The sequence below is a fragment of the Triturus cristatus genome, chromosome 2_2, assembly GCF_964204655.1.
Source record: "Triturus cristatus chromosome 2_2, aTriCri1.1, whole genome shotgun sequence".
Taxonomy (NCBI): Eukaryota; Metazoa; Chordata; class Amphibia; order Caudata; family Salamandridae; genus Triturus; species Triturus cristatus.
Window position 1 is genome coordinate 74,938,184 of NC_140582.1, and position 15,189 is coordinate 74,953,372.

Genomic DNA, 15,189 nt, shown 5'->3' on the forward strand with positions numbered 1-15,189 from the left:
TACCTAAAATGTATTTAAAAAAAAGAAAATGAAGGTTCTGTGCTGTGGAACCTGGGAATGACTTTCCCCAACTCTATAGTACTCTGGAGGCCCCTAAAATGTGAGTTTTTCAGTTAAGCTGGAGTCAGTGGCGTAGCATGAGCCTCAGGCGCCCTCATTTAAGGAGGTGAAAATTGCTCCCTGGCTCCTGGTTAGGTAGTGAAAGAAAGCTATAGTCAGTGTGCCCCTCCCATTCCTAGGACCCGATGCCACTGCACATGCTGAACCATTGGTATGTACGCCCATGGCCAGAGTCTAAAAGTAAATAAAGGGCTGATGATAAAGCGAGTTAATAATACTAGGCAGGTGCCTAGGGTGCCAGCACCAGACAGTGCCAAATTGACACCAAAAGCATCAAATATTACCAATTAATTCTAAGGAGGGAGCAAAAAACAGAAAAATAGAATTTTGATGAAGGCTCCAGATAGTTTTGCACTTGGTCTCAAATGTCGCTCAAAAATGTGCAACAACCACAGACATGTTCTCCCTTCCTTTGCAGCTGGGAAGACCACTGATACAAATGGAATGTGGCATAACAGCCAGAGATGCTGGCTTTGGAACTGGGGGATCATGCTCGAGTCTCAGCGTTGGTTCAACATCCTGTGATTCTGGGCAAATCACTTAATAACCCCGTGCTTAAAAAATAAGTGTGGCCTTGTGTAACCCTCCAACAGTGCTCCTCATCTTTACGTAGCGCCTCTCTCATATGCATTTCATTTGTTGTGTAGCGCTACTCATATCAGTGTAGTGTGTGTCAGTACTTTACACCACGCACACATTATACAGAGACAGTGAATCATACAAGTATGTAAATCAGTCTACAGGGAATGTCACATAAGCCAATGAGGATTACAAGGTGTAGGAATCACATGTCATCCATACTGGTGGGCAGTATATTTTAAGAGGGTTTGGTCTGGGGAAACACAAGCTCAGGATTTAAAGAGTATTCCATGGGGGTCAGCTTTACTGATAAAAATGTATATCTGCCCACACTTACTCATTTTAGCAACATTAGAATAATGAAAGACTGGATAAGTTCTAACTATATCACAAAAAAAGAAAGCGAAGTTCTAACTATACCATTCATGTTTGTCTGCAGCTGTTTGATGACAGGTCATTGGTCACGGTCCTATGTTAGGATTGTAACTACTGAACTGCAAGTAGCACAAGGATCTCTGTGACAAAGGCAGTAACCCACTGAGCTTCCACATAAAATACAGTTCATCTGCATTTAAAAACTACTAACAGACAAATGATTTCTCTCCAGCAGGATCATTTAGCACCAGCGTTATCTGGGCATTTTGCATTGTCTTATTGTTGTCCTGCATCAGCCATGATAATGATAAAAACTGTTTAAATGAAGCACACACAAAGTATGTGTCCTGCTGGGCCTGTGCATATTTTAAAAAGAAAAACAAATGGTAACACATTCTCTTACCTACTCCATTAGTCAAACTTTGTGTCACAGCCTGATGTGATAAGCAGCTGCAGGGGTCAGGAAAGGTGATAGGAATAAACAAACTTATTTTCTCCTGTGCTGCATAGAAAAAGAAATATCCATGTAATGTAACTGGTGCTCGTGTAAAGCGCTCCAATACCTTGGGGGCGAGCTTACGCTATATTGAACTATTTAAAAAAGTATTCTCTGTCATTTTCTACACGTACATCCATTTTCAAACATTCTTGAGCCATTTTTTTTTCTCTCTTCTGTGGAGATCTGGGAACGTTTCCATGTTCACTATCAGCATCGGGGACACTGCAGGCCACAGAGGAAACACCCTGTGCCATCCAGGGAGACTGCGAAGCCAATTGCATTTCCAATGCTTGCTTACCTTCCAATGTGTCCCAGCAGAGTCCTGTCCCTGGAGCTGCAAACCTTCTCCGCCAACTCTCTGTTGCCTCGTCCCTTCTCAGAGGCTGTGCCTTGTGGGGAATGCTCTCTCTGGGGCCCCCACCCCCATCCTTTTTCCGCCGTGCTCTGACTGAAGAGAAACAATGTAACTTGTTACTTTGTTTCTCTTCAGTCCTGCCCTGGGTCAGCGCGAGGAGCTCTGAGCAGGCTGCAGACTGCACCTGCTTTCTACAGCAAGCCTTTCTCACCCAGCTCTTTACCGAAGAGCTGAGGGGGCCCCCTTCACCTAACCGAAGACTGGGGGCCCCCCCGCACCGCGGGGGCTGCGGGGGTGTTTGTTACGCCCCTGTGGTTGGGGAAAATTTAGTAGGGGCGGGGGGTGATAGTTCGGAATATTTATTGTTGTGCAAATTATGTATTATTCTGCCTACCTGTCCAATAAAGCGGCCTTTTACCCCTTTATTGGCTTGGGGTCATTATTATTGCCCGAGGAGGGCTCCTGGGGGTGGCAATCTCAGATTGTCCAGCCCCGGGTAGCTTCGGGCAATGGTATGCCCTGGACAGGTGGTGCGCGTGCGCTGATTGGTCCGAGCAGCAGCGCAAGCGCGAGGTTTCGAATTAACCGTCGCGCAACGTTTGCCTGAGGTTGTGAGGTAGGGGGTTTACTAATTTGGCCCTCCCACCCACCCCCATTTCATGAGACCTACAAAAATTTGGATATATATATTTGTGTGTATTTTTAGAGGTTGTCGCTAGGACAGGTGGCAGAGTGGGAGGAGAACAAGACAGGCAGGAAGGGTTGGGGGCATCACGAATAGTTCCGGACAGAGGGAAGCAAGGGAGCGAGGTTGGAGGCAAGGGGTAGGCAGGAGAGGTAGATAGGGGTTTGGGGAGGAGGATTAGGCCGAACAACGTGGGGGAAGTTGGTGGTTGGGGAAAATTTAGTAGGGGCGGGGGGTGATAGTTCGGAATATTTATTGTTGTGCAAATGATGTATTATTCTGCCTACCTGTCCAATAAAGCGGCCTTTTACCCCTTTATTGGCTTGGGGTCATTATTATTGCCCGAGCTTCTTTGTTAAAGCAATTCACATTTTTGAGTTTTGAAGACACCATCATATTTCATTAAACCGCACTGAAGCCCATCCTTGGGTGCGTGTGGCCGTTCACCAGTGGCATGTGCAGTAACAGTAGATGTTGTCGCACCCAGATTTAATGTGCTGCATGGCTAAATTCCTATAAGGTCCCAAAAGCTAGACTTACTGGCTATGTCAATGCTTGTTGTCTTTAGAATGACCCTCTTTTACCTTCAAATCACTGCGCGCTTCCTCTTTTCAATACTTCTCTGAGTCGCACAAGTCTCCCTTAATCTTTATAATTGTATTTTTGCAAATTGCGCACACTTTATTTCACAGAGCACAATCTCTCCTTTGAAACCACAGCCCTGCATCCTAACAATACCCAATCTCCTCTATCATATCTATACATGTAACAATATTTGAAACTTACATTTCCCTTTCTAATGATCACATTAGCCTTCCATGTATTTAATTTACTACAGAGAAACGGCAGTAAATCACGGAATGATTCCCTGATAGCACACGACTTATTCCCATCCCTTTCAGTCGGTTTGATTTTTTTCGCTAAACAGGCTAAATTGAACCCATCCTCATACTAGCGAAGAGGCTTTTTTTCACTTTGGCTGGCGTACTCATTAGTTCAACGAAATTCCTACATCCCAAATCCGACGGAACACGAGCCGCACGCCTCTAGTCCGTGCCGTCTCAGCCTGCGCATGCGTGCGCGAGCAGTTTCTGTCCACAGCACATGGGCAGTCATCTGATGGTTACTCGCCCTATGAAAAGCATGATTCTGAAGTAATCTGAAGTGTGTTCGTTTTAGGGTTTAGTGAGGTTAGCACTCGCTGTTTTATTGCGTACCTACTGATTGTCCCGTTTATTCCCGAAGCATCTACAGTTGAGTTGATACAGTTCAGCTTCGCCACAGACGTTACAGTTCACCTGAAAAAATTAAAAATGAAAACCAAAGAAGATGTCTTCCAGCAGACTTCAGGAAAGGTGAGTAACGTCCTTTACTTCTTTAGTCTCATTGTGTGAAGTAAAAGACATCTCGTGTTTAGGGTGGACAACCGTCCCGCATTTTGAAGTTTCCAGTCCAGCTGCTTGCATAGAGGCACTGTGGGACGCCGAGAATTGTCCCTCATATTTGATCTCCGTCACTTTTACCCTCTCGGAGACAAGCCACTGTCACTCTTTGAACTCATAAAGATGTACAAGATGTGGCTTTCTGGTTTTTGGGTGGTAGGTGATGTAGCACAAGAGGGGTCCAAATTATACAGCTTCAAGGATACGTTCTTTCTATTGAGATTAAAATCCAGTCACCTGCTTATAAACCGCCACGAATTTGTTAATGAATAGCATGCCAGGGACCTGTCATGAGAATATGCCATTGATATTTATTCCATTAAGCCTATTTCAAATTGCTGACATAGTATCAGGTCGGTGGATATTGGTGCATGGAGGATATGATTTGCCCAGGATCAAACAGTTTAAAGATCCCAGAATGCAGCACGCCGTGTTGCCCCAAAGAGTATGCATTTGCCATCATATTCTAAATTGGTGACTATACCGTGAGCAATTCTCCCCTTCCCAGCTAATTTCCTGTCCTTTTTTTCAACCATACCTGTGCTAGCTTTTACAGGTATTCTAAATACTCCCATTATTGCCAATAGAGAGCAAAGCAAAAAGTTAAAAACCTGATTGCCCAAAAGCGCACAATTTGGCCAAATGGGAGTCTGGGGTAAAAAGAAATCTGTCTCCATGTTTTATGTTTTAGATCGCAACTGGGGTAGCAGTGATTCTGATGGCAAGGCCAAGGGGCTACCCTTCACAGAAGAGTGTCACAGTGTTGTGTGCCCTGCCCATGTTTAGAAAACAGTGTTTATTCCCAGCATATTTAGCTGCAGTGGTAAAGTTTATGTTAGATGTCAAGTAGCCTAGTTCCATTGCTTGGCTGTACCCACTTTTCTGTTATGTCGATTTGTAGAGCGCGACTAATCACCAGTGAGAGTATCCAGGTTCTTGAGCAAGTGGGCGGGAATTTAGTCTCCGCTGAGTTATTCGAAGATTCAGGCCTTCAGCTTCTTGCGGAACTCAAGAAGTGAGGAGGAGGTTCTAATGTGATGGGGAGGTTGCTCCATGTTTTGAGTGCGATAGAGGAGAATGAGCAACCTCCTGCTCTGTTTTGTGAATGCAGGGGTTGTGTTCGAGCAAGAGTGAGGTAGAGCGTAGGTGTCTGGTCAGCTTGTGAAAATATATGAGGCTGTTGAGATATGTTGGTCAGTGTTGTGTAGGGCTTTGTATGAATAAGTGGGGAGTTTGAATTTGCTGCATTTGTGAATGGGGAGTTAGTGGAGCTCTTTGAAGTGCACTCTGATGTGGGTGCGGTGTAGGAGGGCCAGTATGAGTCTAGTGGCGGCGCTCTGGATGGTTTGGAGTCTTTGTAGGAGTTGCTTGGAGAATCCGGTGCAGAGTGCATTGCCGCAGTCGAGCCTGCTTGTGATGAGTTCTTGGGTGACGGTCTGTCTGGTGTTCTGTGGTAGCCACTTGAAGATCTTAAGTACGATGTAGAAACAGGAGGGGCTTACTGCGTTGACTTTCACAGTCATGCAGAGTTTGTTGGATAGGATGGTCCCTAGGTTTCTTGTGTGGTCGTTGGGTGCTAGTGCTTGCTCCCATGGTCACCAGGTGGAGTCCCATTGGGAGGTCTTGTTTCCATAGATGTGCACCTCCATCTTATCAGGTAGTTTGTTCTCATCCAGTCTGATACCATGGTCATGCAGTTTGTGAAGTTGGTTCTAGAGATGGTTGTCTTATCCGTTAGGGAAAGGATGATTGGGGTGTCATCGGCATTTTAGATGATGTCGATACCGTAAGCACTGAGGACATTGGCTAGCGGAGTCATGTAGATGTTAAAGAGGATTGGGCTGAGGGATGATCCCTGGGGTGATGGCGATACCTTAAGCACTGAGGACATTGGCTAGCGGAGTCATGTAGATGTTAAAGAGGATTGGGCTGAGGGATGATCCCTGGGGTACTCTGCAGATCGGTCTTTTGAACACTGATGTGAATGGTGACATTCTGACTCTTAAGGTTCTTCCTGTGAGGAAGGAGCAGATCCATTGCAGTGCGGGCCCTTGGATGCCTAAGTCATGAAGTCTTCTGATCTGAGCGTTGTGGGAGACGATGTTGAAGGCTGCAGACGGATCGAGTAGGATGAGGGCTGCTTTTGCTCTGTGGTCCAGGATGGTCCTGATGTTATTGGTGGCTGTGGTGAACGGTGTTTCGGTGCTGTGGTTCTTTCTCCAACCTGATTGGGTGTTGTCCTGTAGGTGGTGAATCTTGAGGTGGGTTTTAAGTTGCTTGTTGATGGCCATCTTCATTACTTTGGCTGGGTACTTCAGCAGGGATATTGCAGTAAATGCACAGTTGAATCAGGTCGGCTGATGTGTTTTTTTAGAGGGCTTTGACTTCTGCATGTTTCCAGTCATCAGAGAATATTCCGGATGTGATGAAGGTGTTGATAAGGTGGGAGAGGGCAGGGCTGATAGGTGACTTTCCCAGGTTGTACATGTGGTGGGAACCTGGGTCATTGGGGGTCCCTCAGTGGATAATCATTATGATTGTCGCTGTGTCGTCATTGGTGGGGCGGTCCAGTTGGTCACATGGTTGTCTCGGGCGGTGGTGGATAGATTGGCAATTAGGTCCTCAGGATGCAGTTCGTGTGGGAAGTTACTTTAGTTTAGATGTTAGTAGGTTTGCTGTGGAAGACGTTTGATACGTCATTGCAGAGTTCTTAGGAGGTGGAGATGTTGACTGTTGCGGAAGGTGTTGTGAATTCTTTATTTTCAAGATCAACTTGCTGCTGTTGGAGCTTCCTTCGATACGTTTGGCTGTGCACATTTTTTGGTGTCTTACAGTTGCTGGTGGTAGTATCTGAGAGCAGCCTTGTTAGCTGGATCTGTTGGAGGTTTCATTGCCGGTTCTCTATTTCCTTTCTAGCTGTTTACAGTGTTATTTTGATTCTCGGAGGTCCTTTGTGTACCAGCTGACTTGCTTGTATCTTCTTTGCTTTTTAGGTTTGATGGGTGCGAGGGAGTCTGCTAAGTTCCTGATCCAGTTGTTGATGTTTGTAATATCATTGCTGAGGTTGTTCATGGGGTTCGGTTGATCCATTATAAGGGCACTGAGCCAGTCTGTTTCAGAGATTTTGCATCAGTTGCGGCTGGGTATACTGGTGCTTGTGGGTGTGTTGACTTGCGATATGTTGATCTGGAAGAGGATGATGGAGTGGTCGCTCCATATGAGTGTCATGATGGTGTTGTATTTGATGCTGTTGCTGGTGGGGAAGATGTCCTGGGGTGTGTGTGAACCTTGGGATGAGCCAGGTGAGACTGATGTTGCCTAGGCTTTTGAGGAGTGCTGTGGAGCAGAGGTCTGTTCTGTCTTCCAAGTGGAAGTTGAATTTGCTGAGCAGTATGTAAGTTCTGGAGTTGATGGTGAGCGGGGCAACAAAATCTATGATCGGGTTAGTGAAGGTGGCTCATGGTCCAGGTGGTCGGTAGGCGAGGGTCCAGTTCAGGGTGAAGTTATCAGAGATTTGTAGTTTGAAGTGCAGGTTTTGCATGAATAGGGTGTCTTTTTCTGCTGTGGTCGAGCACTTGATGGATTCCTTAAAGATGATTGAGAGTCCTCCCTCAGAAATGTGGTTGTGGTCCCATCATGCGATCTTGTAGCCGGTTGGATTGCCGCAGCGATGTTGGGGGCCTATGTGGAATTGGGGCAGGTTTCCGTAATAAAGAGGAGGTCTGGTGCGTCCCTGCTCATTAGGTCCCAAATATTGGTTCGGTGTTTGCTGAGTGATCATGTGTTGAGTAGTGTGCATGCTAGTGAGTGTTGTGGTGTGCGTTTGCTGTGGTGTTGGGTGGCTTGATTGATTTATCGGGTGGGGTATGTGGAGCTGCAGGAGAACAGGCAGTCGGTGCAGGTGAAGGCTCCTACCGTGTTGTGTGGCATGGTCTGGCCGCAGTGGGTGAGCATCGTCCCGGGCTGAGTGACCGAAGGAGGGCTGCGAAGTATTGCTGGAGGGGGAGGGGTGTTGTTGGACCAAGGGTACTGGCGCTGGGCCTGGACCAGGCGCATACAGGCTTGTCTTTGGTGTGCTTGCTACACAACTTTAAGTAGGTCTAGGGAGGGGGAGGAGGACGGGTGTGGGGCATCAGTAGTGGGAAGAAGAGATAGTAAAATGCACAAGAAAAGGAAGTGGGTTACGGGCAGGGTGATAGAGGATGTAGAAACAAGAGAATGCACAAAGAGAATTGGCACAAAAGAGAAATGCACAAAAGTGAAAAGTGACAAGGTTCAAAATAGAGTGTGCATAAGCGAAAAGCAAACTGGCACAAAAGAGAAAAGGCCAGAAAGTTGATAGAAAGTGGCAAACAGATAGAAAGAGAGATAGCAGATGGGTAAGAGGAGAGGATCCGCTGGGGTGAGAGCAGAGGGAGTGAAGCGGGAGCCTCGAGACAAGGAGCGGGTTCTGAATGGGCTTAGGACTAGTCGGAGGGCCATTCACAGGTAAGTGGGGGATGGGCTTGGCCTAGGCACCTGGACTAGGTTCTCTAGCAGTAGGGGATTACTGGGCAGTTCTCCTGATAGATTCTATATTTATCATTACTGTCTCAAGGGGAACAACCTTTACAACGCAACTTTTACAACGCTCTACACTTACAACGCAATTTTTACAACGCAACATCCACTACAACGCATTCCATTACATCGCATGACACTACAACGCATTTTTAAAAACTACCTTTACAACGCATTCCATTACAACGCATACTACCTTTACAACGCATACCATTACACTACACTATCCAACACTTACCCTACTGTTGCACCCCCTGGAGTTAGAATAGTAATTTTTACCCCTATACTATCCAACACTTACCCTACTGTTGCACCCCCTGGAGTTAGAATAGTAATTTTTACCCCTATACTATCCAACACTTACCCTACTGTTGCACCCCCTGGAGTTAGAATAGTAATTTTTACCCCTATACTATCCAACACTTACCCTACTGTTGCACCCCCTGGAGTTAGAATAGTAATTTTTACCCCTATACTATCCAACACTTACCCTACTGTTGCACCCCCTGGAGTTAGAATAGTAATTTTTACCCCTATACTATCCAACACTTACCCTACTGTTGCACCCCCTGGAGTTAGAATAGTAATTTTTACCCCTATACTATCCAACACTTACCCTACTGTTGCACCCCCTGGAGTAAGAATAGTAATTTTTATCCCTATACTATCCAACACTTACCCTGCTGTTTCACCCCCTGGAGTTAGAATAGTAATTTTGACCCCTATACTATCCAACACTTACCCTACTGTTGTACCCCCTGGAGTTAGAATAGTAATTTTTTACCCCTATACTATCCAATACTTACCTTAAATGCAATGTAATATTATGCGTTGTAATTGTATGCGTTGTAAAGGTAGTATGCGTTGTAATGGAATGCGTTGTAAAGGTAGTTTTTAAAAATGCGTTGTAGTGTCATGCGATGTAATGGAATGCGTTGTAGTGGATGTTGCGTTGTAAAAATTGCGTTGTAAGTGCACGCGTTGTAAAAGTACGCGTTGTAACATCATACATCCCTGTCTCAAAGCTTAAGTCTATTTTATTCTATTTGGTTATAGGAGTTGTTCATTTTCTAAACTTTTCTCGCAAAAGTTGCAATTCCAAGCAGTCTCGACTTTCTCAAGCAGGTTCGAGAAATCCACTCACCCACTTGCTATGACGTGTCTGATTTTATCAGGGCCGGCTATTTTTGGGGCCTCCAGGCCCATTTTGGCAGAGAGCTTGAGCTGGCTATTCTGTTCATTCATAAAGTGAATGAGTAATAAAGATGGCTTTAAGTCTTGTTTTTATCTTGCCACGTTTGCTGTGCATTAGAAGGCAGTGGTCAAGTGTCAGCTTATGTCTTATTACAAATTTCTGCTTATTTTTTCCTGTAGATTTGTGTTTATTTTTCTCTCTCTGACTGCAAAGTTAAAGGATTTTGTAAAGTGTACAGTTTGACAATCCTGCTGGGCACACAACATATACATAGCTTGTAAATTAACTGTACAAGTATTTTAAAATATATTTCAGTAGTTAGGAAAGTACTTTTTTTGTAATTCTAAAGTGAGAAGGAAATAAATATTTTAATAGGATCAAAACAAATCGGAATGCTTTACTTGGTGATGTGAAATTGATAAATATTTCCTCAAACTTGACTTCCTCACATTATCGTTTGCGGGCTATATAGATTTAGGAGTAAAGCTTCATTTCTGTGGGAAAGCTTGTGGTCAATGGAAAATGTCAGTCTGGAAATGTCAGTGTGCTGCCACATCATGCTTAAGTAATATAAAGTGAGAGTTTTTAAATATGTACTGAGAAACATTCCTGCACCCACTTTGATGACAATGCTATTAGTGAGCTAAGATGCAGGTCAAGGGTCATGTGTACCCTATACGTGGGCAAATTTTTATCATACACTGAGCAAATGTTTATTAAATCAAGCAAAATAGGTTTTTGTACTGCAAACACGCTGAAGACAAACGTGCTCTCCTATGTGATAATGAAGAAAAAGGCGAATGGGAAATAAAACTTATGCCTAGGATCACACACTTTAATACAAGTTTATGGGCCAAGCATACTACAGTTAGATCGAATAGATTGTTCGAGTCACTAGACCTGGAGGTCTCATAAAAATTTTCTCATTTTTCAAGACTTATTAAGGAATTAGAAGTCAAATATTGTATCAATAGTAACCACGATAAGCACAATCTCTAGCTCAATATAACTTTTAAGATGGCCTGCTTTAAAAGAGAATAATTTGGAATGAAACCTCAAAAAATGCAAACCGCAAAAATGTGCAGCTTGACTTGTAACCCCCTGCCCCCTACAATTGCCTTCTGTGTCTGTGCACACAAAGTGTCCATGCATAAGCAAATGTCCTGCAAATTAATAATGGAACGTTGGCACAGTTATGGTTTAATCTTGGAGTTACTATCTTTATTGGCTAATATACGGTAGATGTGCCACTGAGAGTTAATTGATATGTATATATGTGGGTGATGTTCTTGTGTAAACATTTCCCAAGGACACAACGCTGATGCCAGTGTGCTTAATAATTGTTTATCTACTGTTGACTATATAAATATGTTAATAAAGAAATATATGTGAGGCAAGATTGTGCATAACGTGTTCACTGTGGGAAAGAGATGCTTCTGAAAATGGATTTTAAGGTTTTTCAATTTTAGTTGGCCTCTTTTTTTTTTTTACCTCTGCTTGAAGATGCCACTACTCTATTTTGCACCGGGTATTTATTATTCTCACCGTTCCACCACATACCTGTCAACTTTTCAAGATTGTATTGAGGATGATAAATGTACGGCATTGCAGAACTCCTCAGGTGTCATAAGAGTATGTGGGCATGGTGGAAATCTTGGAAAAGTGATGCATTTTAAAGAGTACATTACCTATTGATGTGAGGGGCTACCTCCTAGGAACTTGTTTCGTCATTTAACTGGAAATTCGTCTTCTTAAAGCAGGTTGAGTGATTAGCCTCGCTGATAACTTTAATAGCTTTAATTTACAAGGAGCACGTGGGTTCTCCTCCATTGCTTATTTGGAAAATATTTAGTAAACTGTATTTTTTAAGCCCGTTGGACAAACCTACATATCATTAAACAACGTCTTTAAGTGGCCAAGGGATGAGAATTTGGGGTAGTGGATCCCCTCAAAAGGAATTCTATGTTACCCATATGCTAAAGTATATCTGACACGAACCATTGTGAAATCCGCAAAAACAACAATTGATGGACAGAATGCAGAACAATGTCATACATTCATCCCAGTACAGAGATCTGGGCCTAAATCCATCGTTTTTTTGCTCACCATGCCGTTCCAGTTTGAACCCAGCCATATGCAAATCAGTCTTGACCCTGTGCCTCATGGGAACAGTCCAGCCCGAACTGCCAAGCCAGGTCCTCCCTGGACTGGAAACAAGCATCCTAGGACCGGTTTCTGACATTTCAGCCGTCTTCAGCCAGGCTTGCTTGATTTCCAGTGGCATGGAGAGCAAGGGACCCACGTCTGGGCATACCCTTTCCACTCGGGGTGACAAATGCAAAAGCAACAATTGATGGACAGAATGCAGAACAATGTCATACATTCACCCCAGTACAGAGATCTGGGCCTAAATCCATCGTTTTTTTGCTCACCATGCCGTTCCAGTTTGAACCCAGCCATATGCAAATCAGTCTTGACCCTGTGCCTCATGGGAACAGTCCAGCCCGAACTGCCAAGCCAGGTCCTCCCTGGACTGGAAAAAAGCATCCTAGGACCGGTTTCTGGCATTTCAGCCGTCTTCAGCCAGGCTTGCTTGATTTCCAGTGGCATGGAGAGCAAGGGACCCACGTCTGGGCATACCCTTCCCACTCAGGGTGACAAATCCAAAAACAACAATTGATGGACAGAATGCAGAACAATGTCATACATTCACCCCAGTACAGAGATCTGGGCCTAAATCCATCGTTTTTTTGCTCACCATGCCGTTCCAGTTTGAACCCAGCCATATGCAAATCAGTCTTGACCCTGTGCCTCATGGGAACAGTCCAGCCCGAACTGGCAAGCCAGGTCCTCCCTGGACTGGAAACAAGCATCCTAGGACCGGTTTCTGGCATTTCAGCCGTCTTCAGCCAGGATTGCTTGATTTCCAGTGGCATGGAGAGCAAGGGACCCACGTCTGGGCATACCCTTCCCACTCGGGGTGACAAATGCAAAAACAACAATTGATGGACAGAATGCAGAACAATGTCATACATTCACCCCAGTACAGAGATCTGGGCCTAAATCCATCGTTTTTTTGCTCAACATGCCGTTCCAGTTTGAACCCAGCCATATGCAAATCAGTCTTGACCCTGTGCCTCATGGGAACAGTCCAGCCCGAACTGCCAAGCCAGGTCCTCCCTGGACTGGAAACAAGCATCCTAGGACCGGTTTCTGGCATTTCAGCCGTCTTCAGCCAGGCTTGCTTGATTTCCAGTGGCATGGAGAGCAAGTGACCCACGTCTGGGCATACCCTTCCCACTTGGGGTAACAAATGCAAAAACAACAATTGATGGACAGAATGCAGAACAATGTCATACATTCACCCCAGTACAGAGATCTGGGCCTAAATCCATCGTTTTTTTGCTCACCATGCCGTTCCAGTTTGAACCCAGCCATATGCAAATCAGTCTTGACCCTGTGCCTCATGGGAACAGTCCAGCCCGAACTGCCAAGCCAGGTGCTCCCTGGACTGGAAACAAGCATCCTAGGACCGGTTTCTGGCATTTCAGCCGTCTTCAGCCAGGCTTGCTTGATTTCCAGTGGCATGGAGAGCAAGGGACCCACGTCTGGGCATACCCTTCCCACTCGGGGTGACAAATGCAAAAACAACAATTGATGGACAGAATGCAGAACAATGTCATACATTCACCCCAGTACAGAGATCTGGGCCTAAATCCATCGTTTTTTTGCTCACCATGCCGTTCCAGTTTGAACCCAGCCATATGCAAATCAGTCTTGACCCTGTGCCTCATGGGAACAGTCCAGCCCGAACTGCCAAGCCAGGTCCTCCCTGGACTGGAAAAAAGCATCCTAGGACCGGTTTCTGGCATTTCAGCCGTCTTCAGCCAGGCTTGCTTGATTTCCAGTGGCATGGAGAGCAAGGGACCCACGTCTGGGCATACCCTTCCCACTCGGGGTGACAAATGCAAAAACAACAATTGATGGACAGAATGCAGAACAATGTCATACATTCACCCCAGTACAGAGATCTGGGCCTAAATCCATCGTTTTTTTGCTCACCATGCCGTTCCAGTTTGAACCCAGCCATATGCAAATCAGTCTTGACCCTGTGCCTCATGGGAACAGTCAAGCCCGAACTGCCAAGCCAGGTCCTCCCTGGACTGGAAAAAAGCATCCTATGACCGGTTTCTGGCATTTCAGCCGTCTTCAGCCAGGCTTGCTTGATTTCCAGTGGCATGGAGAGCAAGGGACCCACGTCTGGGCATACCCTTCCCACTCGGGGTGACAAATGCAAAAACAACAATTGATGGACAGAATGCAGAACAATGTCATACATTCACCCCAGTACAGAGATCTGGGCCTAAATCCATCGTTTTTTTGCTCACCATGCCGTTCCAGTTTGAACCCAGCCATATGCAAATCAGTCTTGACCCTGTGCCTCATGGGAACAGTCCAGCCCGAACTGCCAAGCCAGGTCCTCCCTGGACTGGAAACAAGCATCCTAGGACCGGTTTCTGGCATTTCAGCCGTCTTCAGCCAGGCTTGCTTGATTTCCAGTGGCATGGAGAGCAAGGGACCCACGTCTGGGCATACCCTTCCCACTCGGGGTGACAAATGCAAAAACAACAATTGATGGACAGAATGCAGAACAATGTCATACATTCACCCCAGTACAGAGATCTGGGCCTAAATCCATCGTTTTTTTGCTCACCATGCCGTTCCAGTTTGAACCCAGCCATATGCAAATCAGTCTTGACCCTGTGCCTCATGGGAACAGTCCAGCCCGAACTGCCAAGCCAGGTCCTCCCTGGACTGGAAACAAGCATCCTAGGACCGGTTTCTGGCCTTTCAGCCATCTTCAGCCAGGCTTGCTTGATTTCCAGTGGCATGGAGAGCAAGGGACCCACGTCTGGGCATACCCTTCCCACTCGGGGTGACAAATGCAAAAACAACAATTGATGGACAGAATGCAGAACAATGTCATAGATTCACCCCAGTACAGAGATCTGGGCCTAAATCCATCGTTTTTTTGCTCACCATGCCGTTCCAGTTTGAACCCAGCCATATGCAAATCAGTCTTGACCCTGTGCCTCATGGGAACAGTCCAGCCCGAACTGCCAAGCCAGGTCCTCCCTGGACTGGAAACAAGCATCCTAGGACCGGTTTCTGGCATTTCAGCCGTCTTCAGCCAGGCTTGCTTGATTTCCAGTGGCATGGAGAGCAAGGGACCCATGTCTGGGCATACCCTTCCCACTCGGGGTGACAAATGCAAAAACAACAATTGATGGACAGAATGCAGAACAATGTCATACATTCACCCCAGTACAGAGATCTGGGCCTAAATCCATCGTTTTTTTGCTCACCATGCTGTTCCAG

At 45.6% G+C, this 15,189-nt stretch overlaps 1 protein-coding gene across 1 annotated transcript in view; it reads left to right on the plus strand.

The window, feature by feature from the left end:
* Positions 1 to 3,769: 3,769 nt before the first annotated feature.
* LOC146861879 (uncharacterized) overlaps positions 3,770 to 15,189 on the plus strand; it is a 241,267-nt gene continuing 229,847 nt past the window's right edge. Inside the window, exon 1 of the mRNA XM_085641050.1 lies at positions 3,770 to 3,968. Within this exon, the coding sequence (XP_085497176.1) occupies positions 3,927 to 3,968 (42 nt within the window). The 5' untranslated portion in view covers positions 3,770 to 3,926. The remainder of the gene's footprint in view (positions 3,969 to 15,189) is intronic.